Source organism: Phoxinus phoxinus (genome assembly GCF_949152265.1).
Source record: "Phoxinus phoxinus genome assembly, chromosome: 24".
NCBI classification, from domain to species: domain Eukaryota; kingdom Metazoa; phylum Chordata; class Actinopteri; order Cypriniformes; family Leuciscidae; genus Phoxinus; species Phoxinus phoxinus.
The window spans coordinates 24,294,020-24,321,751 of NC_136899.1; the positions used below are offsets into that span (position 1 = coordinate 24,294,020).

Here is a 27,732-nt window from a genome sequence, read left to right on the forward strand (position 1 = left end):
TCCGGAGATTCTGTACTCTTTAAGAAGATGCGTAAAAGCGCCCCCTACGTGCAACAGTTAAAACATATAGCCGGAAAATTCTGTCAATGGTGGGGGAAAAGTAGATTTGAAGTAAATTCCTACACTACCAGTGGACTAGCCAACACACAAATCCAGATACTCAGAAATAGGAACATCTGTGTTCTTTATAAATCAATATAAAAAAAGAAAAAGAAAAAAAAGTTTATGACAGAATGTAAAACTATGTAAAAGAAAAACATTTAATATGCTGTTCAATCAAAATAGTAAACACAACTACAAGCCACGTAGGGCCTATACTTTGATTACTTAATTATACTTTTAAGTATATCTTGATCAAAAGATTGAGCACAAGTATAGGCAAAATATACTTAGACTTTTCTGTCAGTACAAGCCAAGTATACTTTAGAGCAAATTTAAGTATATTTCTGAGAAGTACATAAAGTATATTTATTAGAAGTACATAAAAAGTATAGACTGAAAGTATACTTTCTTATTTTTAGTTTAAAATAAGTAGCCTATGCTAATAGCATACTTGAATAGACTTCTTTTTCTTAAGGGTACTAAATATGAATTATCGAAAAACAATATCTTAATTGTTTTTGGTGATTAATGTGCTGATAGAGAACAATTTGCAATAATTGTGAGAACGGGAAATCTTCCTGGTGTATGAATTGAAGCTGCAACAATGCTGCAGTAGTTGCTGGACTGGAAACAGTCACATTCTTTAAACTTTAAATAATTGTGTATCTATGTCAATAAGTATAACATCCTCATAGCATACGTTTCACACTTGTCATGATGGCTGAGGAGACAACAATAACTGACATGTGGCGTGTTACAAAGTAATTAAATTTGGATGGCATTAGCATGTTGCTAAGATAGAGACGCAAAATAAAAATAAGCTCAGTAAAAGCAAGTACACACAAGTGAAAGGGCATGTTTCATTAGAGGACTATTTGTCAGTACTTCTGCTCCCAAGGATTTATCAAAAGGAACAACGTTTCGACCCAAAGGGACTTCGAGCAGAAGTGTCAGGCCACATTTACACATAGCCGGGTATTTAGAGAAACAAATATTTCCCCCCCTCCGTTTTCAATAATAACATTGTGCACACAACCCGCATAAATACGCCGTCGAGCGCCATCATAACTATGCCAAACCTATGGGCGGCAGTGTAGGGAGAAGGATAAAGCCATGCAAGCCAATCAGAATCCTCAGAATCGACAAGAGAGAACCTAAAACCCCGTTTCTCGCAGTTGACACGACAACACATAACCGGCGTTTTCAGAAATCTCCACTTTGGCCGGAGTTTTTAGAAATAATCGTTTTCTGGGATAAAAACGGCGTTTTCGTGTAAATGACAGGCCAAAACGCAGAGAAATATCTGCGTTTTCCCATCGTGTAAACGGGGCCTCAGTGTGCAGATTCTTGTTTATTTTGAATTTGATGCTTCATTCGATTGAGCGCCTGCCAAACGTTTTTAGGATGTGCGCACATTTATTTATTTTTTATTAATATTTGTCAGTACTAAAAAAGAAGCACCATATTCGTTAGTTTGCAACAAGAAGGGGAGAGAAAAGTCAGAGAATGTAATAATACCCCCTTGGGATGTTTTGAAATGCCCTGACATTTGTGCTTTTTCCAGTTATTTATACACATGTTAATGGCAAAGGTGTAAATTCACTCTATATAGCACAAACGGGGCTACCATAATATGTGAGCAACATGTATGTACATGTTTGGATTTTTAAGAGAATAATGTTTATGCGTGGTTATTGAAAAAAAATAAAATGAAAGTTGCTGAAATAAGACTACAAAACACGTACTAAATATGTTTTCCCAAGACTTTTGACTAATGGATGTTGTCGCTTCGGGTTCTGGCTTCAAAATGATGTAAAAACATCCTGCCTAATCGTTCACATAAAACAATAGCCTACATTGATTTAAACTTTGTAAGACCGGTTTTTTTTGGTCAGAAGAGGTTTATGCGTGGGAGTGGTAATGGCCTATCAATATTAATGAGATTCAGACTAGAGGATGGATACCCGAACCGAGCCCGACGGGACCCGCCGGTACCCGACGGGCCGGGCCGGGTTCGGACAGATATTTAGAAATGATGTTCGGGTTCGGGTCGGGCTCGGTCACATCAGCGCGATAAGGCATTGAACATTTTAAATTTAAAACAGCTTATTATGTAGGTAGCCGATGTGCCTGATGCTTTCACTTGATGCAAACGTTCGTTTTTGTGATTAAAATACATGTAAAATATTACCATAACATCTGTCTTCCTGTGTGCGGACATTTGTTTATGTAGCCGTGACAACGAAACGCGTGCATAATGTGCGCGCGCCAGAGCGCTTGTTGCTCCGCGCGCTGATGCGCTTGTCCAGTTGACATTTCCGATTGCCTTCCTACAGTTGCTTAATAAAGCGGGCTTTCCACACAAACAAACGTACAATTGTCATTAGTATGAGAAAAAAATGGGATTTTAACTGCCGGTCTCGGGTCGGGCTCGAACATAAATATCTTTATGCCTGTCGGGCTCGGGTCGGGTTCGGTTACTGCTCTGTCGGACGCGGGCCGGGCTCGGACTGAAAAATTCGGCCCGATCCGCACTCTACCGGGGTGTGACAGACACTCCCCCTATGGCCCATCAAGCCTAAACAAAGAAGTTACTCCTGTATGTGGAGTAACTAAATGTTCAACTGAAGACACAACTGAACATTACATGCCTGGCATTTCCAAGGTGTGTCCTGCCTTTTACCAAGCTGTCCTTTGCAAAGGTTTTTGAAGGAAAGTCTGTGCCTGGCTGCAGCCATCAAAGACTTTCTGCATCTACATGGCTCTCTCTCATCATTTCAACTTCAGCCAAGATCAACAAAACCTCAACAAAGTATATCAGTTTGTAACACATTTGAGGTTGTTTGTTGTTTTACTCATAATTGAGTCCCAAATCATGCCGATCACAGCTACTGTACCATCAGGAATCCCCCAAATCAGTTACTTTATGCAAATACTTCTATTGATCATAATTAATTTAACATATTTCCCTTCTGGATTAATTTGCTACATTGTGCAAGCCCTAATTTATATAAATAAATAATAATGGCCAATTTAAACAAAATGTGTGAACATTTACAGTATAGTTCTTGTCAGTAATCAAAAATGATTTACATACCGACTTTTGGATTGATCCCTTTTTGTGAAATCAGACACCTTGGTGTCAAAAACAGTAATGTGGCATGACTTGAAGAACAGGTCATACTGTACTTGACCAGCCAGTCTGTCAGAGTTAAAGAGCCAAGAACCCTTCACAGAGATGAGGAAGGGTTGTATAAAATTACATTTTCAAACAGATAGTAGATTTACTTTTTCACAGCGGGTGATATGGGTCTGGAGTGAAACAGCACAGACCGCAGGCAAAGGCAAGCTTTTAGTATGTAAGTGTCATCTGTGTTTGTGCACCTATTAAATAAAGTCAAAGCTGGACTGGGGCTAAAATTCAGCCCTGGACAAAACCAGCCAATCTGGCCAATGAATTCTTCTGGGAATGTTTTGCTGGGGTTGGAGCCTTAAATTTGATTAAACAAATAATAGGTCAGAAATAAATAAATAAATATATATATATATTAATTACTATGCTGTTAAAATTAATATTGCAATTTTTTGTTACATTAAAATGCACATTTGACTGTGAAACACTGATTTTAAACTAGGATCTAGTAAATGTACAGCTATTAAAGCGTTAGTTGTCACCATTTACACTCATGTTGTTCCAAGCCTATATGACTTAGAGATAAAACATGACAATCTGGGGCTCAGGTCAGGAAGCAGACAGACTGGCTTAAACGACCGTCTGCTAGTGGCCTCACGTCACCAAGTCAGATAAATCCCATCACATAGAGACTCTTTCACCTAGATATCATCATATAGAGACTGTGTCTGTTCCTTGAATTAGGAAATACAAAACATTTCCAAACCCATCTAACGGTAAAAATGTAATTGATGTTCAACAAATAAAAAACAGGTAAAAATACAAATGAATAAATTATAAAACTCGGGTTGCTGAATATTTGATCTCAATATTTGATTTCAATATTTGAAAAGCACTTATTGTTAATGATATGATTACAGACCATAACCTAGAAGAGCTATGTGTTTGACAGAAACCTGGCTAAAACCAAACAATTACATTACTTTAAATGAGTTCACCCCTCAAGATTACGGTTATAAACATGAACCTCGTCTGAAAGGCAAAGGGGGAGGTGCTGCTGTAATTTATAGTAATATTTTCAGAATTACTAAGAAGTCTAGTTTAAAATATAATTATTTTGAAGTGTTGGTGCTTAATATAACAATATCTAGTGTAAATGATAAATCATTTTTGAGATTTGTACTGGCTATTGTATACAGGCGGTACCATACAGACTTCATCAAAGAAGATATTATAAACTCAATTGGAGTTAGACAACACTCCAATTGATCTAGAGTATGATTACGGCACAGGACCTACTCATTGCCGTAATCATACTCTAGATCTAATACTATCACATGGAATAGATGTTGATGCCGTTGAAATACTGCAGCAGAGCGATGACATCTCAGATCATTATCTAGTCTCGTGTAAATTACATTTAGCCAAGGCTGCAAAGCTGACTCCGTGTTATAAATATGTTAGACCCATCACTTCTGCCACTAAAGATAGCTTTATTAATAATCTACCTAATCAGTTTCATCATCTCAGCATCCCGGATAGCTTAGAAGAACTTGATATTGTAACAGAAACTTTTAACTCTCTCTTTTCCAGCACTTTAGACACAGTTGCTCCGTTGCGCTTAAAGAAGATTAAAGGAAATAGTCCAACGCCGTGGCACAACGAGCACATTCAGGCCCTTGAGAGCAGCCAGAAAAATGGAGCACAACTGGAAGAAAACAAAACTAGAGGTGTTTCGCGTTTCATGGAGACAGAGCTCGATTGATTTTTTTTTATTTTTATTTTTTTTGCTACCAAATATATTTATTTGCGACTTGCGAGTGAAATTTCTGCCAAGGTCGCCATTGGCGACAATACAAATTTACTCCCTTTGATTGTAAAATCTGCATCATACATGCATGTTTTATAACCAGTAGCCTATCGCTTCATTTGTTTTGTTAACGTCATGAAATGAGACGCTTTGTGTGAACTGAGTGAAAGCGCCAAAATATGAACGGGTAAAGCGAATGTCACCTTTCCGCACCAGAAAAAAAGTCAAAGTGAAAAATATCGGACTTCAAGCAATCCTCATCTCTGTCAATCACCAGCACGGATGACACACCTGCTAACAAAAAAGCAGGCTCCAGCAGCTGTGCCAGCACGAGCGCGCTAGAGAATGCCAGAGACACAGGGATTCATATTTCCGCCTCAGTCAATGAACACGGTGTCGAAAGACATTTCAAAACGTCCTGGATTCAGGGGGTTTCTTGGCTGAGGTATGATCACGAGACACAAAAAATGTTTTGTGACTTTTGTTCAAGAGCGGGCAAAGAAATAGCGGGGAAAACGGAGTTCATTACAAAGAGACTGTGAGAAAACACGGGGACAGTAAGAAGCATAAAAATGCACGCGATCACATAATCGCGAAGAATGCCCCACAGACTGCACCGTTAGCACGTGCAGTTTCTCGTGCATGCGAGCTGCGGGAATTTATTATTTATTATATAAAAAAAAATATTTGACTGTATATAGTTCATAAGTCGGAAGTGACATTCAGTTCCCAAATAAGCTTCAGTTCCCAAATAAGCTTCAGTTCCCAGAACATTCACAAGATGAAAATGCTGAAACTGTAAGAAGAGGAGAGACATGCACACAACAGGGTGACTAAAAGTAAGTGCTTTGTTATGTGGCTCTTAAAAAAGTAGTTTTTTAACACTTTCACTTGTGTTTGTAGTTTTAACTGAATCCTTGCCCAACTCGTGATGGGTTGTGGGCAATATTAGCCGTTAGAGTGCACATCAATCTGCACTTCAGATTCTGACCAGAAATAGTAGACCATCCTGATATCTTTGGAACACTTTGGAACACACTACGATTTGGGATGTACTAATTATATTTTCGAATATTTAGGAAGGATAGTATGTGAATTGGGATGCACCAAAAGCTAGTCCCCACCTTTGTTCTCACCGTCAAACTTCTCCCTGCTCTGCCAGTCCCATCTGGCTGCCTAGATTCCCTGGTTCCATCCGCGGCCCTAGTCTATTAAATAATAACTCTCAAATTAACAATAATCCTAACTGTTATACAGTTGAAAAAAGTTTTTATACCCACACCACCCTTTAATGTCAGAGGGGGAAAAACAAAATCAGATTACACAGTTCTTGGAAAACAGTACTTTGCAAATTATACTGTCTTCTACTCAACAATCTGACTTTGTGTGAAGAAAGAGATCACTATACTCTGCTGAAAGCTCATCAAGAAACAGTTTAAAGCATCTGTGTTGTTTTGACTACTGTATGCGCAAATTTAGTTGTTAATCTGAACATCCAGTGCAATGACGTGATCAAAGTGCATAACCTTACTGCAGATTGCCTGCTGATGAATGATGCAATGATAGTTCAGAAATGCAGGTAAATCTGGGTCGTTCTTGCAATGTGCAATAAATAAATCCAGAGTGTTCAAGGGGCCATCGTTTTTCCATGCACGCAGTACTTCTTAAAAATGCTGTAGATGTCGACTCCTCTGGTCGTAGTTTTTAGAGGAAACAATGTCAAAAACTCCTCTTTGGTGGAAAAATCATAAAAAACCATCCGAATGGAAGCAGCCAACTGAGATGTCTCACTCAAGTTCACGGATTCATCTCACTGAAGTGAAAATCATGTACACCTTTCCATGCCTTGTGCTAATTGTCCCATCGCACCTGAAGCCAGCAAGGAAACTCTCCTTGCCATGGTGTTGGCATTGAGCTAGACACCAGCGATAGCAGACATAATTTCCATTTTGCTTTTGTGTTCTTTGAATAAAGTTTTAGCCACCACTGTCATCTCTTCCTTCACCATGGCACCTTCGGTGTTTTGTCAAGATGCGCGCCTGTTTAAATGACTCCTCCGTAATAGCATGTCCTCTTTTTATAATTTTTGGTGATTAAAGATTGCTCTTTTTGTAGTGTTGCTTTCAGCTGTTTTACCCTTTCAGTCCTTAGCCCACTACCCGCAGGAAAGTGTCATGCAAAGTTCCCGTGAACTTGAGTGAAATAGCGCTCAATGTTACACTTTTTACCCACAGCAACGCTAGAGCTGCAAATTAGGCACACATATCTTTCACCCACATTCATAAAGAAAAACTCACTTTCCCATTCTTCATGAAAATAGTACGTTTTTTTTTCTTGGCTTGCCCACTGTCTTTACTCATTCTGATGCAACATTTTCAAGCTGATACTGTCTTGTAAGCGTTACACCATGCTTGATGGAAACATTGACGTTGTATACATAGATGTTTTTTTTTTTTTATATTGTTGGTTGTGATTGTTATATAATGGATTATATATTTAGTTAGATAATAACATATGTATGTTCATAAATAAATAAAAATAACCTTAGCCAATACGTCAAATAAAAACTTAATGTGCACTAAAGGGGTGGGACACATGTCTATATTGCCTCACTCTGATTGGATGAAAAGTACGTCTTGGTGAGCTACCTCCAATCAGGCCACGAGCTACTAGCTCGAGAGCGACGTGTTGGAGACCCCCTGGTCTAAAGCACAAGAACCATATAAATTTAGTTCATAAGTACTTCATTATAATAGAAACATGAGTTGCCGCTCTAAATTACAACATGAGTTTTCCTGTCACAATGCCACTGTAAAGACATCTATCCTTCTGTTAAGTTTTATACTTCAGTAACAGAAGATGGAATTATGCACTGATAAGGTTAACCAAAGTGTTATCTTAAATATTTTAAGTTTATGCTTGAAAGTCTGTGGTGAATCTGTGTTGTCATTTAACATTTTATCTTCAATGTTTGTGTTTTACCCTTGTTTGAATTAGAAGAAGTGCCAGATTAAGGTTCAAACTTCACATGATCTCGTTTAAATCTCATGTAAGTTTGGATGAAAGTATCAGCTAAATGACAGCCTAATTGAGAGTAATAGTATACTCTCACAAAAGTACTCTAACATCCTCATTACATTCCCCAACCCATGTGACAGACTTTGCAAACTCAGTCAAGGTAATATTATATGAGTAAACAAGCTAAACATCTGTGATGACAGAGAAGCAAAAATGATCTCTTATCCATGCCAAGGTTTCAAAATACAACTCTTCCACAGGGTCTTCACTAGATTAAAGACTTGATTTAAAACAATTTCACAAACCCTCAGAGTAGTAAAGTCACATTTACCAGGCATTCAGAGTCAGGGACATTAGAGTCACATCAGCTAGCAAGGAACATTGCTCATGCAAAAAAAAAAAAAAAATATATATATATATATATATATATATATATATACACTCACCTAAAGGATTATTAGGAACACCTGTTCAATTTCTCATTAATGCAATTATCTAATCAACCAATCACATGACAGTTGCTTCAATGCATTTAGTAGTGTGGTCCTGGTCAAGACAATCTCCTGAACTCCAAACTGAATGTCAGAATGGGAAAGAAAGGTGATTTAAGCAATTTTGAGCGTGGCATGGTTGTTGGTGCCAGACGGGCCGGTCTGAGTATTTCACAATCTGCTCAGTTACTGGGATTTTCACGCACAACCATTTCTAGGGTTTACAAAGAATGGTGTGAAAAGGGAAAAACATCCAGTATGTGGCAGTCCTGTGGGCGGAAATGCCTTGTTGATGCTAGAGGTCAGAGGAGAATGGGCCGACTGATTCAAGTTGATAGAAGAGCAACTTTGACTGAAATAACCACTCATTACAACCGAGGTATGCAGCAAAGCATTTGTGAAGCCACAACACGCACAACCTTGAGGCGGATGGGCTACAACAGCAGAAGACCCCACCGGGTACCACTCATCTCCACTACAAATAGGAAAAAGAGGCTACAATTTGCACAAGCTCACCAAAATTGGACAGTTGAAGACTGGAAAAATGTTGCCTGGTCTGAGGAGTCTCGATTTCTGTTGAGACATTCAGATGGTAGAGTCAGAATTTGGTGTAAACAGAATGAGAACATGGATCCATCGTGCCTTGTCACCACTGTGCAGGCTGCTGGTAATGGTGTAATGGTGTGGGGGATGTTTTCTTGGCACACTTTAGGCGCCTTAGTGCCAATTGGGCATCGTTTAAATGCCACGGCCTACCTGAGCATTGTTTCTGACCATGTCCATCCCTTTATGACCACCATGTACCCATCCTCTGATGGCTACTTCCAGCAGGATAATCTACCATGTCGCAAAGCTCGAATCATTTCAAAATGGTTTCTTGAACATGACAATGAGTTCACTGGACTAAAATGGCCCCCACAGTCACCAGATCTCAACCCAATAGAGCATCTTTGGGATGTGGTGGAACGGGAGCTTCGTGCCCTGGATGTGCATCCCACAAATCTCCATCAACTGCAAGATGCTATCCAATCAATATGGGCCATCATTTCTAAAGAATGCATTCAGCACCTTGTTGAATCAATGCCACGTAGAATTAAGGCAGTTCTGAAGGTGAAAGGGAGTCAAACACAGTATTAGTATGGTGTTCCTAATAATCCTTTAGGTGAGTGTATATACCGTCAAGGGGAGTTTGTTCAAAAGTCCCTTAGTGATGTTGCTGATATTCTTTGTCCTGAAAATGAATATTTGAAACGTTCAGTAAAGGACCTTTAGCTGTTACTGCACACCATTGATGAGAGAATATGGCACATTAACAAATCAGTTGAAACGCATTTATATCATAGATCTTCAGAAGTGCCGGTATTTCAGCACTGCTTCAAGATAAGACACAGGTGGCAACATTTGTACGATTTGTGTCAGAAGACTGCAAAATTAAGGAAGAGCTGCTTGACATTGTGCCACTGAAAGACAGAACCAGTGGCATCGATCTGAAAGAGACCCTGATGACTGTTGTTGACAAAGCAGATCTGCAGTTATCAAAACTAACAGCAATCAACATGGACTGAGCTCCAGCCATGTTGGGATCTGGGAAAGGCCTTGTAGGGCTGTGTGAAGCTGATGAGCGTTTTCCTGAATTTTGGACATTTCACTTTATTATCCATCAAGAGCACTTGGTGTCTAAAAAGCTGAACTTGGATCCCATCATGAAACCAGTGCTGGAAATTGTACATTTTATACAAACACATGCTCTCAATCACAGGCAGTTCAAAAATCTATGTTCTGAGCTTGATGAAGAACTTTCATCTGATCTGTTTCTTTACTGCGCTGTGAGATGGCTTTCAAGAGGTAATTTTTTTTTTTTTAGCTTTTAAAGCCAAAATTTTAAATCCAGTGAAGCTGTTCCTCACAGAGAAACATAAAGACTATCCTGAGCTACATTATCCCCTGTGGATTTCGGATTTTGCTTTTTGTTTGGTCGACAAACTGCATTATCTGAATGGCCTGAATGTGGATCTGCAAGAGAAGTTAAATGGTGCATGGTAAGATGGTGCATGAATGGTAAGATGGTGCATGAACTGTTTTCCCATTTTGTCAACGAACTCAAACTGTTCTAGACCCATCTACAAAAGAGAGCGTAAACACATTTTCCATCCTTTTTGAAGGCAAGTGAACAAGCAGCGGAGGTTGTAAACGTAATGTACGGTATGCAACACTGCTTGAAAAACGAGTTTTGAGAACAGGTTTTCCAGCCTACGCCAAAAAAAGACCACAGATTACATTTCTCATCATGGAAGATTAAGCAGCATCTCAGCTTGAAATTATTGAACTTTCTGTGGATGACAGACTTGAAAGTGTTCTGAGGGAAAGAACCGTGAAGTTTTGGAAGATTGTGCCGATTGAGAGATATCCCAATGTAATACAGGCCGCACTCCAACTATTGTCAATGTTTGGGTCAACTTACATCTGTGAATTGTAATAAGTAATAAATTGTAATAGTAATAAGTAATTGTGAGACACATCTGTTGTGTGGCTCTTTTCAGTGATGAGGGTTTTGTTTTGGCTCATTATGCTGAACAGGTTTGCCATCCCTGATCTATCAGCATGGTAGCTTCTGCCAAACGTATCTCAATGGGACCTGCAGACAGTAGAAAATGGCTACAGAATCCACACAGACAACTCCTCGCAGGAAACAACTCCTCCTCCTCGCTCAAGGCCACCATTCCCTCAAAGACGACACATGTGAGTTTTTAGACCTGGCTTATGTGATCCCCCTTCACAGTAGAGCAGGAAGATCCTGACCCCAAGCCAGCGCCCACGGCCATCACAGACTCTCAGCCTGAGTCATGGTTCGTTCTGGGGCTAGCATACAATGCACAGTCCATCCAGGGATGGCTGATTGACCTGACTGCCACGAAGCCAGTCCCCACTCTTGTGCCCTCCGTCAAACCTCTTCCTGCTCTGCTGGTTCCATCCATGGCCCTAGACCTTCCTTTTCCTCTGGTCCCATCCAGCATGGATGCTTACCTGGTTCCGTCCTGTTACCTCATCCTTTCTCCTCCACCCGAGCCCGAGCTACACATCAGCCTTCTGACCCTCCAGCTTCAACCTGGTCCTCCATTCCTCTAGCTCCACCATTTTCTCCACTTCCTCTGGCTCTGCCTCGGGCTTCCAATTCACCGGCTCTGCCATGGTCAGCGGTCCACCAAGCTCCACCATGATCTCCATCCCTCTGGCCTTGCCATGGTTATATAATCTGCAGGTTTCACCGTGGTCTCTTCCTCAACTGGCTCCCTCATAGGTTCATCTGGCTCAGATGTGGTCTTTTGCTCCACTGTGGTTATCCCCTCCACCAACTCTTCCATGGTAGTCTACTGATTCTTTAAAGCCCCCCAACATTGGATTTGTTTTTCTTGACAGTACCAGGTTATTTTTCTTTCTTTTTTTAAATTTTGCCCTTGTCTGTATTTTTAAGTCTTTTGTTTGGGTTATTAAAGTACAGGTTTCCGCTTAGGTCCTCGCCTTAAATCTCCTTCCTTGGAAACCAGCCATGACAGCAAGACTGGAATCTGCATATACATTACATGAACATTCACGCATCTTTAAGAGTGACATAATTATCTCTTGTCTATTTTTATTTTATATGAATACATTTTTATTAATGTTTCCCCCTGCTTGCTAATTACAAACATGAAAGCCAGTGTTTAACTTTTATTATGAATGGAGCCTCTAGGATTTTTTGACATGTAGCTTTCCTTTACAAAAGAAAGCAAAAATGTTTTGCTGTGATGTTCCTGTAAATGATGTTCCTGCCCCCATCTTCTTCTACTTGTTTAGCCAGTTCCCTTTCGAGAGAGGTCACATCGTATTGTGTAGCTATACGCAGTGTGGAAACTCATTTGAATTTAAATTTGTTTTTGTATACAAACTGTTCTAAAATGCTATTTTATTTATTTGATAACTTCTATATTTAAATAATAATTTAAAATATAATTTAATTAATTTGATCTTTTAAGCATAAATGTGTTACATAAAATGACTACTGAATAAGCATATAGTAAAACATGGAACAGATACATTTAAATGTCTAAAGAGTGATAAGAACCATTTAAATTGCTTTATGAGCTTATGCTCTAAATTACAATATCAGTTTCTTCTTTTGACAGATAAACACAATGCTACTATCATTTATCCTTCTGTGAGGTTTTATACTTCTGTAACAGTAGATGATGGAATGATGCACTATATGGTTACAGATCTTGATAGCTCTTAACCAGTTTTATCTTGAATAGGTTATCTTTTCTGAGTTGATGCTTGAAAGTCTGTGGTAAATCTGTGTTGTCATTTAACATTTTATCTTCAGTGTTTGTGTTCCACCCTTATTCGAGTTAGAAGAAGTGCCAGATCATGGTTTAAACTTCACGCCGTCTCGTCTGACTCTCACATGTAACAATTACACTAAGTTTGGATGGAAGTTTCAGCTAAATGACAACCTAATTGAGAGTAATAGTATACTCTCACAAAAGTACCCTAACATCCTCATTACATTTTCCAAATGTACAATTTCAGTACAATAAACATTCAGATTTAGTTTTTCAAAGAAATTGTTATCGTTTTAGATAACTGGCATCAATCACAGACTGTCACGGTATATAAATTCTTTGTCTCTTTCTTCTTCTTCTTCTTTTTTGTTTTTAACGGCGGTTGGCAACCAGATTCCGGTGCATTACCGCCACCTTCTGCTCCGGAGTGTGACTCAGACGATAGGTTTACAATCTAGGTCCCAAAAAAAAAATATAATAATTCTAATCACACACACAGTCAATCATTACCCAACTCACTTTTCCATATCTATCTCTATTCTTATAACCTATCAAATAAACCCGTTTCCCTTAAAAAAAGTTATCAATATTCTAACCTGTGCTCTGTCATCTATATTCAACAACCCTTTTCTTTGGCTGCGTTTACACTTGGCATTAACATGCGACCTGTATCTGGATGTTGTCCACATACACATTGAAAAGACGAGTGTAAACGCGCTTCTGATCGGAATGTTATCCGATCAGCGTGTCCAGTTTCCGAGGTAGTCGAGGACGCATTGTGATCGGATCTCAGTGTAATGTAAACGCAATCCAGCCATCGTGTCTGCATTCACAGGTGGACGTCATTTAAATCCCCGCCCAGTCTCCCCACGTGGCTGTCAGAAAATAATGGCCAGGCGCAGTTTAGACAATAAATACATTTTATTTGAACCTTACAATAAACGTCAATATTTAAAACAGTTTATTTAGACTTACATGACACTGTGTGTGTCATTTTTCATTTTAATTGTGCAACATTATCTGAAGAGGCGATCGCCTGTACAATCACTGTGAGGCATGAGATCTTAATGAAGAGCGTGCGCTGCTTTGCCAAAGGAATAATGGGAATAAACTTTTTAAAAATTATGTTTTAAATGTTGAATGTTTTTTATTGTTTCAGCATGTTTATTGTCCCACTTTATATTAAGTGGCTTTAAGTACTATGTACTTACATCAAAAAATAAGTACAATGTACTTATTGTGTTAATATTTTATTGTAAAACACTTTTGCTGCTATAATTGCGGTGTGATACGGGTAAGGTTAGGGACAGGTGTGCTGGTATGGTTAAGTTTAAGGGTGGGTTAAGGTGTAAGGGACAGATCAACAGTGTAATTACAAATGTAATTACATACATTAATTACAGCTGTAATTACATGCAGGTATTTTAAAAATATAAGTACAATGTAAAAACATGTATTTACACAATAAGTCCGTTGTATCAAATTAGTAATTTCAATGTAAGTACATAGTACTTAAAGCCACTTAATATAAAGTGGGACCGTATGATCAACTCTGGAAATATTCCTTCATTTAAAAAACTTAATTTGATTTAAGGATGGAGATTGCACAGGAAACTAAAGTGAGTGAGTGAAAGCAATTGGGACATTGCTTCATTTTTATATTCTTTACTCTTATTGGTGTCGTGCTACAGACCTAATTTAAATATTAAGCAGGAAACAGAAATCCGATCGGTTATCCAGATACAGAGGCTACTTAATATGAACAAATGTAAACGCACGGTGTCCTGATTGGCTAATGATCCGATCTGCTCGATCGGATCACGGTGATCGCATGTTAATGCCAAGTGTAAACGCAGCCTTTGTCTCTTTCTTGTCTCATGTTCTGTTGTTGTATGTGTGTGTGTACTGATTGTGTGGGCATGCCGGCTCATTAGCACTCATCAGCAATCAAGCTCATCACTCCCGTCACCAGCTGCAGCTCATCTCATCACCCTATATATGCTCACCACTATCTCATCTCCCTTGTCAGATCGTTGTTTGTGGTGTCCCGGTAGCGTTCCAGTCTGCGTCTCAAGTCCTGTTCCTGTTCCTGTTCCTGTGGATTTATTCTGGATAATTCTCTTCCCTGGATTCATCTCACCGCACTGCTGCACTTCCACTCACCGGGTTCATCTGGCCATCAGGGTCCGTGCGCTGCTAGCCTGTCTGTTCTGGACTTTGACCTTCTTTATAATATATACACAATAAAGAGCTTTATACTTGCATCTTGCTTCCTCTTCTCATTCGTTACAGAACGATCTGACCAAGACCATGGAAGCAGCGAGTGGCTCTACAACTTTAATGGAGGCATTTATGGATAAATGCATGCAAAGAATGGACAATCAGGAGAGAAATCTCAACGAGACAGCTCGCGCTGTTCAGGCTCTAGTGGCGCAGGTGTCCAGGCTCACCCAGCAGATCCAACAGCCCTGAGTTCCCACTGCGCCACCCGCACCGCCGATTCCCCCACCAACGGACCCATCCCAGTCAGAGCCCCGCCTGCCTGTTTCTGAGGCTTATTCAGGTGAACCAAATTACTGTCGATCTTTCCTAAGCAGGTGCTCGATGCACTTCACTCTACAACCCAAGACAGTTTTCGATGAGCGAACCAAGGTCGCGTTTGTTTTGTTGCTTCTGACTGGGAGAGCGGCGCTTTGGGGAACGGCGGTGTGGGAGAATCAGGAGGAATGCTGCTCCTCGTTCCAGAAGTTCTCCAGCGAAATGAGGCAAGTGTTCGACCGCGCCGTTGCTGGAAGAGAGGCTGCTAGATTATTGGTGGATTTACGACAAGGAGAGAGGTCCGTATCTGACTTTTCGAATGAATGCCGAAATCTTGCAGCAGGGAGCCAATGGAACGAGGAGGCACAGTGGGACATGTTCCTGCATGGGCTGGCTGACCACGTCCAAAGAGAAATCTACGCCATGGACCTTCCCACCAAGTTAAGTGATCTCATAGCTCTGGCCCTGAGAGTGGACGCACGTCTTTCTCGAGCTGACTGACGACTTTAACCTAATCGTTTTCTTGGAGGAATCGAGGGACAACGCTCCGGAGGCAGGGACGCGGTCAGCCCCGTCAACGATCACGAGCCCATGCAGGTGGGTCGAGCCTGGCTTTCCCAGGAGGAGAAGGAGAGGCGGAGATCCCTGGGCTTTTGTATGTACTGTGGAGAAGCGGGACATTTTGCTTACAGCTGTCAGTTAAAAGGCCCAGCCCGACAGTAAGTATGAGGCTACTGTCGGGTGGGATCTCTGCCGAGAAGACCTCATCCACATCGACTCTCCTTCCGGTAAGACTCCGATGGTCAACTCACCTCCACCACTGTCGAGCACTTCTGGATTCAGGGGCTGAGGGTAATTTCATGGACCACACATTTGCACGCAAATTTCAAGTTCCCCTCAGACCCCTCACACATCAGATTGCAGTACACGCCCTCAACGGTCAAGAACTCCCCACCATTTCACTGGCCACCGAAGACATAACCCTCATCACTTCAGGCAATCAAAGCGAAACCATCTCCTTTTACATTCTGGACACTCTTCTTGCACCCATCGTCCTTGGTCACCCATGGCTCACCCGTCACAACCCCAGAGTGGACTGGCAATCGGCATCTGTGTCGACTTGGAGCAGTTATTGTCATAAGTCTTGTCTTGTGTCTGCCTGTCCGTCTGTTTCTGTCCCTGTGTTTCAGGAGGAGGCAGTGGATTTATCTAACGTGCCCGTGGAGTACCTGGACCTGAAGGAGGTGTTCAGTAAGTCTCAGGCTGCTTCTCTTCCTCCGCATCGTCCCTATGACTGTGCTATAGAGTTATTGCCAGGTACGTCTCCGCCTAAGGGCAAGTTATATTCACTCTCTGTTCCAGAGAGGGAGGCCATGGAGAAATACATTTCTGATTCTCTAGCAACGGGGTTCATCCGCCCTTCCTCTTCTCCAGCGGGGGCGGGGTTCTTTTTTGTGGGGAAGAAGGATGGATCATTGCGACCTTGTATTGATTACCGGGGGTTGAACAGCATCACGGTAAAGAATACTTATCCTTTGCCGTTGATGTCTTCAGCTTTCGAGAGGTTGCAGGGAGCATCTATCTTCACGAAATTGGATTTACGAAATGCTTATCATTTGGTCCGCATCAGGGAGGGGGATGAGTGGAAGACCGCTTTTAACACCCCCAGGGGGCACTTTGAATATTTGGTTATGCCTTTCGGCCTTTCCAACTCCCCAGCGGTCTTCCAGGCATTGATGAAGTAAACAGTTGGATGTGCCAAAACTTTCTTCAGTTAAACAAAGACAAAACTGAAGTCATTGTGTTTGGAAACAAAGATGAAGTTCTCAAGGTGAATGCATACCTTCACTCTAGAGGTCAAACAACTAAAAATAAAGTCAGGAATCTTGGTGTGTCTCTAGAGTCAGACCTTAGTTTCAGTAGTGATGTCAAAGCAATAACTAAATCAGCATACTATCATCTAAAAAATATTGCAAGAATTAGATGCTTTGTTTCCAGTCAGGACTTAGAAAAACTTGTGCATGCTTTTATCACCATCAGGGTGGATTATTGTAATGGACTCCTCACTGGCTTTCCCAAAAAGACCATAAGACAGTTGCAGCTCGTACAGAACGCTGCTGCCAGGATTCTGAGCAGAACCAGAAAATTTGAACACATCACACCAGTCCTCAGGTCTTTACACTGGCTTCCAGTCACATTTAGGATTGATTTTAAAGTATTATTACTGGTAAATAAATCATTTAATGGCCTAGGACCTCAATACATTGCAGATATGCTCACTGAATATAAATCCAACAGATCACTCAGATCATTAGGATCACATCAACTAGAAATACCAAGGGTTCACTCAAAGCAAGGAGAGTCCGCTTTTAGCTATTATGCCAGCCGCAGCTGGAACCAGCTTCCAGAAGAGATCAGGTGTGTTCCTACTGTAGCCACATTCAAATCCAGACTCAAAACACATCTGTTTAGCTTTGCATTTACTGAATGAGCATTGTAGAACAGTATTTGAATGACGATATTAAAGTTTTCGTCTGAGAAAGAACTAAGAATGTGAATGCAGGGCTAAGGAAAGTGAAAAGAATGTGCAAGTAAATGAAAGAGAAAAGAAAGTTGATAGATGGAAGTCGTAAGAAGATTGAAAGAGAAAAGAAAGTTGATAGATGGTAAGAAGATTGAAAGAGAAAAGAAAGTTGATAGATGGTAAGAAGATTGAAAGAGAAAAGAAAGTTGATACATGTAAGTCATAAGAAGATCCTTTTAAAAGAAAGATCTATAATAGCTACCGGTTGATGTGAAATACGTCCGACTGTTTGCACTGTATTTTATTATTTTATTTTTCCAAACTGTGATTCAGGAAGATTTTATTAATTTTTAGGGCTGTCTGATTGGAAGAGATTTTGAAGGGGAACGGGAGAGCTTCACTCCGACGAGGCGAGTGAAGATTATCTATACTACAGAGAGTATAGAGGTTCGCTGTTTGTTTAAAACAGCAAAAGTGAAATGTGCTCTGTGGGGGACACCACCCCAGCAGAGGACGTCCCTGGATTGTAGGTCCTGTGGCACTGCAAACCTGCTCAATCACTTCCATCTCAGATAGGTGTAGCATAAATAAGTGCCGAAATTATAAATAAAATAGTGGACCAGTATCAGAAGATCTTAGTTTGGCTCAGGGAGGAAATGGTAGAGTTCAATGATACACAGAGTCACGGCTGCAGTGCAATTGTGAATTGTATTACATATAGGACAACAAGTATTTACAATATTTACACGTGCACATAGGAAGTATTCAGTTATTAATGAGCATACAACAATCTCAGAATTCACTCAATCAATAAAAAGGTTGCTTGCAGCCGCCGTGGTTCACCACACACAGCCTCGAGACAGACAGAGTCCAAAGGGTCCACGATGGAACAGTTCATAAGATCAGTACCAATATGTAGATGTATGTAGTGTCAAAGGTGTGTGAACATATCTCTGAGGGTGTGTGCGCAGGTGTAGCAAAGTTAGCAGCTGCAGCGCCTCCTACCACACCGGTAGATGCATGCACTCCAAAGCATCAGGTTTGGGCCTAGTGGCTCGCCATCAATGCACAGAACCTGGCCAGTTCCCACAGCATTAAGTCACTCAACAGCAGTCATTTGCAAAAGGTAGAGGCAATCTGCAGCAGCTCAACACACCAGCTTGCGCACACACATACCAAAACAACAGCGCGCGGCCGTATTTAAAGGAAGTGACGCAACACTCCGTCTCAAGTCTCGCGCTACTTCACGAAGTCTCGCGCCAACGCGAACGCAAGAGGGAGCCGCGAATAGGAGAATAAGGCAAAAACCATCTGGGTTACATAGGGTTTTATTTATTCTTATTTCTTTTGATTATTTCAATTTCTTTTATGTAAAGCACTTTGAATTACCACTGCTTAGCTTTGCATTTACTGAATGAGCACTGTGCCACTGTTCGTCCGACTGTTTGCACTGTATTTTATTTTCTATACTGTTTTAATTATTCTTATTTCTTTTATTATTTCTTTTATTATTTTAATTTCTTCTATGTAAAGCACTTTGAATTACCACTGTGTATGAAATGTGCTATACAAATAAACTTGCCTTGCCTTGCCTTGCCTTGTTCCTTGTTTCTTGTTCCTTGTTCCTGTTCCTGTGGATTTATTCTGGATAATTCTCTTCCCTGGATTCATCTCACCGCACTGCTACACTTCCACTCACCGGGTTCATCTGGCCATCAGGGTCCCTGCGGCGCTAGCCTGTCTGTTCTGGACTTTGTCCTTCTTTATAATATATACACAATAAAGAGCTTTATACTTGCATCTTGCTTCCTCTTCTCATTCGTTACACAGGCAGGTTTGTTAAGTAGTTTGCCAGGTCATCTTAGGAAAATTACAAACCTACTTAAAGATGTTGTTCCACATTATTAAACAACTAAAACTAAAACATTTCTATAAAACATTAAACTATTGTTTATGAAATATGGGGAAGAAGAAAGATCTTTCTGAAGATAAAAAGCATGAAATGGTCAAAACAACTAATATTGTTGAACTGAGTTATTAAGAGCACAGAAGAAGCCGGTCAGATAAAGGCTTATTAAAGAAATTTTATGTCCAACAAATTAATTGTATTAAAAGGGCAGCTATAAAAAAAAGCTTTTTTTTTTTTAAAAGCCACTGTTGAGCAGCAAGAAGATTCGAAGCTGCTGGTGTCGGGTGGGCTGGCAGTTGTGTGTAAAGTTGCATTTCAGCCACTCTTAACCAAAGCTCACAAAGAGAAACATTTACAGTAGGTGTAGAAATACATGAAGACTCATTTTAAATGGTTTTATTCACTGACAAATACTGTACTACAACGGATGGTCTAGATGGGTCTGGATGGTTGGTGGATGGCCACCCCGTTTCAACAAGACTGTGACGTCAGGAAGGAGCTGATGGGTGATGATTTGGGCTGGAATATTGGGAAGTGAGATGGAAGGTCCCTCTAGGGTCTCTGAGGGTGTCATGACTTCTGCAAGACATGTGGAGTTCATGACTGACCTTGTAATGCTACAGTATAAAAAGAAGGATTGAACCTTCTGAAATAAAAGGATTTTCATGCAGGACAACGCACTATCCCGTGCTGCAAAAAACACCAAAGCAATAAAACTGTTTGAAAATTGATTTCTACACCCACTGCAAACATTTCTCTTTGGGAGCTTTGGTTAGGAGTGGCTGAAATACATCTTTACACACAACTGCCAGCCCGCATGTAGAGGTTCTTGAGACTGCAGAGACACCATCAGCTTCAAATACCTTTTTGCTTTTTTTAATTTATAAAAAATAATTTGTTGGACAGAAACGCCCCTTAATAAGCCTTTATCTGACTAGATAAAGTCAGACAGTTCACAATTCAACAATCTCTATTAAGTTTTTGCAAAATTGTATTTGTTTGTATGCCTTTTGTAAGATGTGGCACCATTTCATCCTTTTTTTTTATAAAGATCTTTCTTCCTCCCCACGCTGCAAACAAAATGTAATTTGTTTAATAATGTGGAGCAACCTCTTTAAGCAGGTTTTTACCTTTACCTTAGAAGACCTGGTTAACAAACCTGTCTGTGATTGATACCAGTTATATAAAAAGGTGTGAAAAAAAAATCTGATTTATTGCACTAAAGTTCTACTGATATGTAACTTGCAAAATAATTTGCAACACATTGGAAATATTTTTAAATATAAACATTTATACTTTTAGGATTGAAAAATGGAAAAAGAGAAAAAGGAAACATGTTCACTCACTTAGTGTCATGACAACTAAAGATTTAACAACATAATTCACGAGTGCATGAAACATGATTTATACTTTTGATTACCAGATAAACATACTGTGGCATCTTCTACTTAATTCTGATTGCATCGGAGGAGAGCAATTGAACATTGAAATGCTTTTATTCACTGTAGCAGGGTTATTACTGGTAACTATTAAAAAAATATGTTTTTGTTAATTGAAATAAACCTGAAATTAAATAAAATATAAATAGTAGAGGAAAAACATAAACTAAACTAAATTAAAATTATTAATGTTGACTTGGCAGTTAACTGAAATGTTAAGTTGAAGCACTAAGAGGAAATAAAAATTAATAAAACTATAAAAGATCTCAAAATATCTTGATCAGAGCTACAAAGCAATTGCATGCCAATCATTCTTTGGGGAGGAGGAGTAGTTTTCCTTTCCTTTACGGGGCAACTTTTTTGTAATTATTTTTGGATGACTTCCTCCATCAGGCCCTTTATAAGGACAGCGCAGTGATCGGCAAGGACCATCAGCATCATGAGTGTCTCTTCTCTGCTCTCAGCTCTGCTGGTGCTGGCATCCACAGCCACTGCCTCTCACTTCCAAGGAGGATCAATGACCTTCAGCTCAAGAAAGGGTATTAATGGATCCTACGTGGTGAGACCTTTATTCACAACCGCTTTATTCACAGGTGTTTTTCCAATTAGGTGCACTTTTATGCATTTTTTAAAATAAATATATAACTGTCACAAAAAATATCTCAGGTTCAAATCCTTTTAGAATAATGGTAATTCTTCAAATGTCTTTAGATTTTATTATTTTATCATTGTCCTAGATTTCAAATCTTAAAATATGAAAAGCATTATCATTAATTGAATGATAATATAATGATAATTTAATGATAATATAATCATATTACGATAATATAATGATAACTTTATAATATGGTTGCTTTGGAAAATGTCACATTATATTTTAATTGTGTGCCATTTAAAATCAGGCTGTAATTTTGTCCAATTAGGCTAGACTTAGGATACATAAGTTATTATGAAACTAGCCTAAGCAAGACTAATTTTTATTCTAAAATGTGTATTATAATATTATTCTAGAAAAATCAAAGGATGTTGAGAAGTTATTAAAAATGTATTCTTTCAGGTGGACATCCGCTTCAAGCAGTCCTTTCATGGCTGTGATACAAATGATTACTGGAGTTGCGGGTCTGGAAACTGTGGCAGTAAAAGTTACTATCTGAGTGGTCGTGTAGACAGCAGCTCCTATGGTGGCAGCTGGTGCCAGACTGAGGCAGTCATGAAGAGGACCGTCCCCAACAACAGCCCGTTTCAGCTGCAGTAAGCACTTATTCAGAGGAATAAGACTAATCTGATACACCATTATCTACAGTAATAGCACTGAAGATAATATACGATTCATTTATTACCAATGTAGAATAAGTCTATGCATGTGTCAACAGCCAAAGTACTTGCTGCTGGATCTATAACACAGTCACATCTGGTGGAAACTGGCAACTTCTCACACAAATTGACCTTGGAGTGAGATCTGACACCTCTGAGCCCAACAGATCTCCAGTCGCCACCACACTTCCCATTGTCAGGTATAGTCAGTTTGTCTTCATCAAAATAGCGTCTGCCAGCTTTTTAATGGCCCCATTTTTAATTAAATGCAGAACTACTGAAACTTCTCATTTTCAGTCTTCTTCTTGAGGAAATGTACAACCTTCATTCAGACTTTTTTTTAATAATCTAAAGCTTAGGTGTGCTATCAATTTTAGTATTTTAGCTTTTAGGAATCATAAAAAATCTGATCTGAAAAGATATCTCTCTGACATACGCTATTAGAATGTTCAGTGTTCAAAATAACCAACATATCACAATGATGATGTTTTTATTTGTATATTTCGTAATAATTTTATTTTATTATTCGATTTTCTGATTTACCCTATTCTTTTTTATTATGATCCAGTAAAAGTCACCTTGGGAACCGTTGTTGTAAATTAATTGCAAAAACGTTTTAGAAAAGGGTTAGTGTAAATGTGTCTTCAGTGTCAAGCCTGTGTACAAAATGACAAAAATGTCAAACTCATTTCAAGATGACTGTTTTTGGATTGTTTCTAGAGTCCCTCAGAACTGCCCCAGGAACTACAATCTGTTGTCCTGCGATCCAGATCATGATCAGGTCAGGTGTAGATATGGAGTTTTGTCTGCAAATGAGTGTGGAATGTGCACCCAACATGCCGGATTCACTCTAAACCAGGTGAGAATATGTCAGGAATAATGTACAATCATGTATGTTGATCATTATACAAAATTAAGAAGTGTTTTCTTTCATTCTCCCACGTGTTCTCGGCTGACTTGGTTGCTACTGAGTGTATCATTCACTGTTCATATCTTTCTTCTTTCCAGAACACATGTACTCTGTCATATGGCAACTCTTCAGTAGGTGGTGTTTATATATTTGAGTTGGTGATGGAAGACTATCCCACCCAGAACATCAATCTAAACTACACTGCCATGGCCGGAGTGGTCAGAACCCCGTTTGTCGCTGGATCCTCCAATCCACCACTGAGCAAAATACCTCTTCAGTTCGCTTTAGAAGGTACCAGTCAGTGCTGAAAGCAGGGTTTTAATTGTGATGCTCTGCCTCAACCTTCATGTTATGTTTTGTGTTTAGTGGAGGCTCCGGCACCGTCTTGCACTGAGGGTGAATATCTACCTCGGTTCATCCACCCAACACCTCATCACGGAGAACACCTACAGGCTCGTGTCAATCAAGAGCTAGAGATCAGAGTAAAAGCTACGGCAACCTACTCAAGGTATGAAGGAAACGATAATATGAAATTCTCAATTACAGAAGAATAAAATAATGCACATTTTGTTACCCTTTGGAGCTTGGAAGGGTTCAGTTTGAGCAGATGTTTTATACCATTATCACTGTCCTCATCCCAGTACATTCAGCATCTGGCTCATATTCGCGATCTCAAACATATTGTCAAAAAATATGAACAAAACTAATTTCCGTAAATGCGAATATTGTTGTTGACAGTAAAGGGCCATGGAGTCAAAAAGGTTTAAAACCACTGTAACTTCCAAAACAGGGTAATTTTTTTAAACTGATACATGTGCATCTAGTTTGATTTTCTTTTCTACCATGATTTTCCAGCATCATTGACGTGGTCTTTAGTGGACCTCTGAACAGCACAAAGGAGATCACCACCACTGGAGAGTATGTGATCAACTGGACACCAACATCAGATAACTTTGGCCAGCACCATCCAATTTGCTTCATTGCAGAGGGCCTAAATGGGTATGACTACAAAGATTACTCAATAGATTACTCAAATCAAAATGTGCGATTACACTTTATTGTAAGGTGTCCGTGTTACAGTGTAGTTATGCATTTAAGTACTGTGTAATAATTATTAAAAACATGTATTTACTCTAGGGTTAGGTTGGGGGTTCGGTTTAGGGTTAGTTGCATCTAATTATTCATAATATAGTTAATTAGGGCCCGAGCACCGATGGTGAGAGGACCCTATTGGAATTGCTCTGTTTATATTAATATAGTACTGTAACTACATATAACATGTGTAACAAGGACACTGTAAAGTAAAGTATTACCAAATGTGCCATATGAAATGAAGCTAATTAATCGTAATATTTTAGGTCAAGGAACTATCAGTCTGAGATGAGGTGTGTTATTGTCGTGGTCGAGGCTGAAGGTATTTACAGCATTTATTGAAATTCTTCTTGACATTTGATTTGATGTATGAATTCTTTGTGTGTCAAAATGAAGTTTATCTACATTATCACGATTGTTCTTTATTTGTTCAAGGTCCAAGAGCTCAAGTGACTTGCTCTAGAGACACAATGTCGGTGTCAATAGAAAGAGCCACTATTTCAGGGATCCACGGAGATCACTTGCGGCTGAACTATAATGCTTCCTGTTTAGTGTCTTCCAATAGCACGCATGTGTTTACAACGTTCTCTCTTACCGGATGCGGTACTCAAGTCGAAGTAAGGAGTTCAATGAGTTTCTATAGATATAGAAATAATAATAAAAAGTTTCCCACTGCATCTAAACTACTTTTATACTTGTTTCTTTGAAGGAGACTGAGGAACATCTCATCTTCAAGAACACAATTATGACTTTCGACAATCCAAACCATATCATAACCAGGAAAAATGAGATTGGAATTGAAGTCATGTGCAAGTACCAGAAAAAGAGCAGCATCACCACGAGGTTTGATGCTCACAGGCAAGCTGTCAACTTCACTGAGAGAGGCTTCGGCTCATTCAGCTATCAGTTTGAGTTTTATCAGACCGGCAGTTTCAACAACATGAGATCTCCCAACACCTACCCACTGGAGTACAACGTGGGACAGCCGATCTACATGGAGATCGAACCTGTCAATTTCGTGCAAAACACTGAGATCTTCCTCGAGTCCTGTGTAGCTTCACCCTCTGATAATCCCACTTATCCCATCTCTTATCCCATCATCACAAATGGGTAAGAATCTAAAAACACTCCAATAGTGTTATTATAGTAATAGACTCCAATGTTGAATGACAAAATAACTTTTTAAAATTCATATACTACATGGTTGAGTATCCCAAATGGCAAAAAAAGAATCATTATTTTTAAGCATGTAATGTAAATATGTGTCCAAAATAAATGCTTTGACAGCAGTGCCATTCTCCGACAAATTATTCAAATTTGTCAATGTATTTCAGATGCGGGGTTGATGAAACCGTTCACATCTACACAAGTCACGAGTCCAGTGTCAAGTTCAGTATGGAGGCCTTCAAGTTTATTGGACAATATGACCAGGTAAGGATGGACAAAAAAAAAAAACACTGAAGAATGACAGACTATTGTACTGTAATAATGAATGTGATTTTTTGAATTTCCCTCTAGGTGTTCATCAGCTGCTCCATTATCATATGTCAAGCCAACAATCCCAACACGCGCTGTGCTCAGGGCTGCACCAACGGCACGGTCATTGCATCATCCTCACACGTTCACAAAAGAGAAGCTGGCATCCAGACCGGAAGTCACTTCATCTCCCAGGGACCCCTGCGGCTGAAGAGGAGCGCATCACTCACTGGTACGTCCTAACTTTACCATGGTAGATTATGCAGATTGTGCAAAAGGTAGAATTGTAAATTAAAATGTCCCTTGTTTGTTTCCAGAGGCCATCAGTCCAAGCTTGAACCTGAACCTTGTTTTCGTCGCTGGATGTGTCGTAGCAGTAGTTGCCATGGTGTGTGGAATAATGTTCTACAAATCCAGGGGATCAAAGATCAACTACCAACTTTTGAAGACAAATGAGATTTGATCGGATCAGTTTGAACTACGATCAAATGTTGGCAACTAGTTAATCAACATATTTTGGTGGCATGTATTTCTGTGGTTTCTGCAAAATATTTTTTTTAGTTTAGTTTGGTTTGGTTTGGTAATATTATAACAAAAACATCTGTTCTGTGTGCATGAATGTAACTTCTAGTCACATGTGTACTGTAGAATAATATGGAAACCCAACATAAATTTTCCTGAACTGTTAAGATATAAAGTGTGGATGAAGGAGGGATTTTATACTGTAATACTTCACTGTATAAGTTTGTTAAAATGTTTCATGTCAGCTAATGCTTGTCATTTACATGTATTCTTCTTTTCACAATTAAATCTCCATAACAATTACACAGCCTAAGTATTATGACCTAAAACATAGGCCTTAGTGTACCTGTCTCTTAAAAGTATTGCATACAAGTAACCAACATGACTACTGCTTACACGGCAAAAGGTATTTACATGTTGCAAAGCTTTGGGCTAAACATTTTCGGAATATTTGAAACTAGCACTACGTCACACAACTTTCACATGTATAGTTAGTTTTCATATTGGGTTTTTTCCCTTTACTGATACGAACTTAAGCAGTGCCTAGTAGTCATGGTATTACAGTAATACTGTACTTGTGGCACATTGAAAAGCCTTCAAAGTGTACTTTTAATGCTAATTAAAAAAAAGTTAAAAAAAAGTAGTTTATCAGAAAAAAAGTACACATAAATATATTTACACACACACACACACACACACACACACACACACACACACACACACACACACACACACACACACACACACACACACACACACACACACACACATACACACACACACACAAACACACATTATAATGAGCTCCAAGCCATTCGCAGAGAAAATGCACAGCTCCTGCAATCACACCAAGCCTTTCATACTGACCTGATGGAGTTGAAAGAAATTCATAATGAGTTCAAAAAACTGATAAATTTGCCCAAACCCTTAGAGCAGACCTCGGCACAACTAAAAGCCATGATCGTCCTCCGGTGCGACCAGAACCCTAACTGCCATCCAGTCCTTACTGTCGTATAGACCAGACAGAGCTGGCCACATCAGCTGATGATGAAGAGTGGCCTGGGCTTCCACCCTGGCCCGAACCCGACTGAGAACTGAGAAGGGGTATGGAGGCTTTAAAGTGAACAAAACCTGA

The 27,732-nt window shown here is 39.6% G+C and overlaps 1 protein-coding gene across 1 annotated transcript; it reads left to right on the forward strand.

The window, feature by feature from the left end:
• Nucleotides 1-21,715: 21,715 nt before the first annotated feature.
• On the forward strand, nt 21,716-26,900 carry LOC306992752 (uncharacterized protein). The gene is made up of 13 exons (XM_079601908.1): nt 21,716-21,842; nt 22,341-22,534; nt 22,657-22,797; nt 23,318-23,456; nt 23,606-23,798; nt 23,874-24,015; nt 24,363-24,506; nt 24,866-24,921; nt 25,035-25,216; nt 25,309-25,709; nt 25,934-26,030; nt 26,118-26,307; nt 26,393-26,900. The coding sequence occupies exons 1-13, from the start codon at nt 21,723-21,725 to the stop codon at nt 26,536-26,538; spliced, it is 2,145 nt and encodes a 714-aa protein (XP_079458034.1). The 5' UTR covers nt 21,716-21,722; the 3' UTR covers nt 26,539-26,900.
• Nucleotides 26,901-27,732: the final 832 nt, after the last annotated feature.

Bases quoted from the DNA above. Each gene is read 5' to 3' on its own strand.
- LOC306992752 (XM_079601908.1), top strand. From the start codon at position 21,723: ATGAGTGTCTCTTCTCTGCTCTCAGCTCTGCTGGTGCTGGCATCCACA. The intron at 21,843-22,340 runs GTGAGACCTTTA...GTATTCTTTCAG, and splicing joins GTATTAATGGATCCTACGTG to GTGGACATCCGCTTCAAGCA. The intron at 26,031-26,117 runs GTAAGGATGGAC...ATTTCCCTCTAG, and splicing joins TTATTGGACAATATGACCAG to GTGTTCATCAGCTGCTCCAT.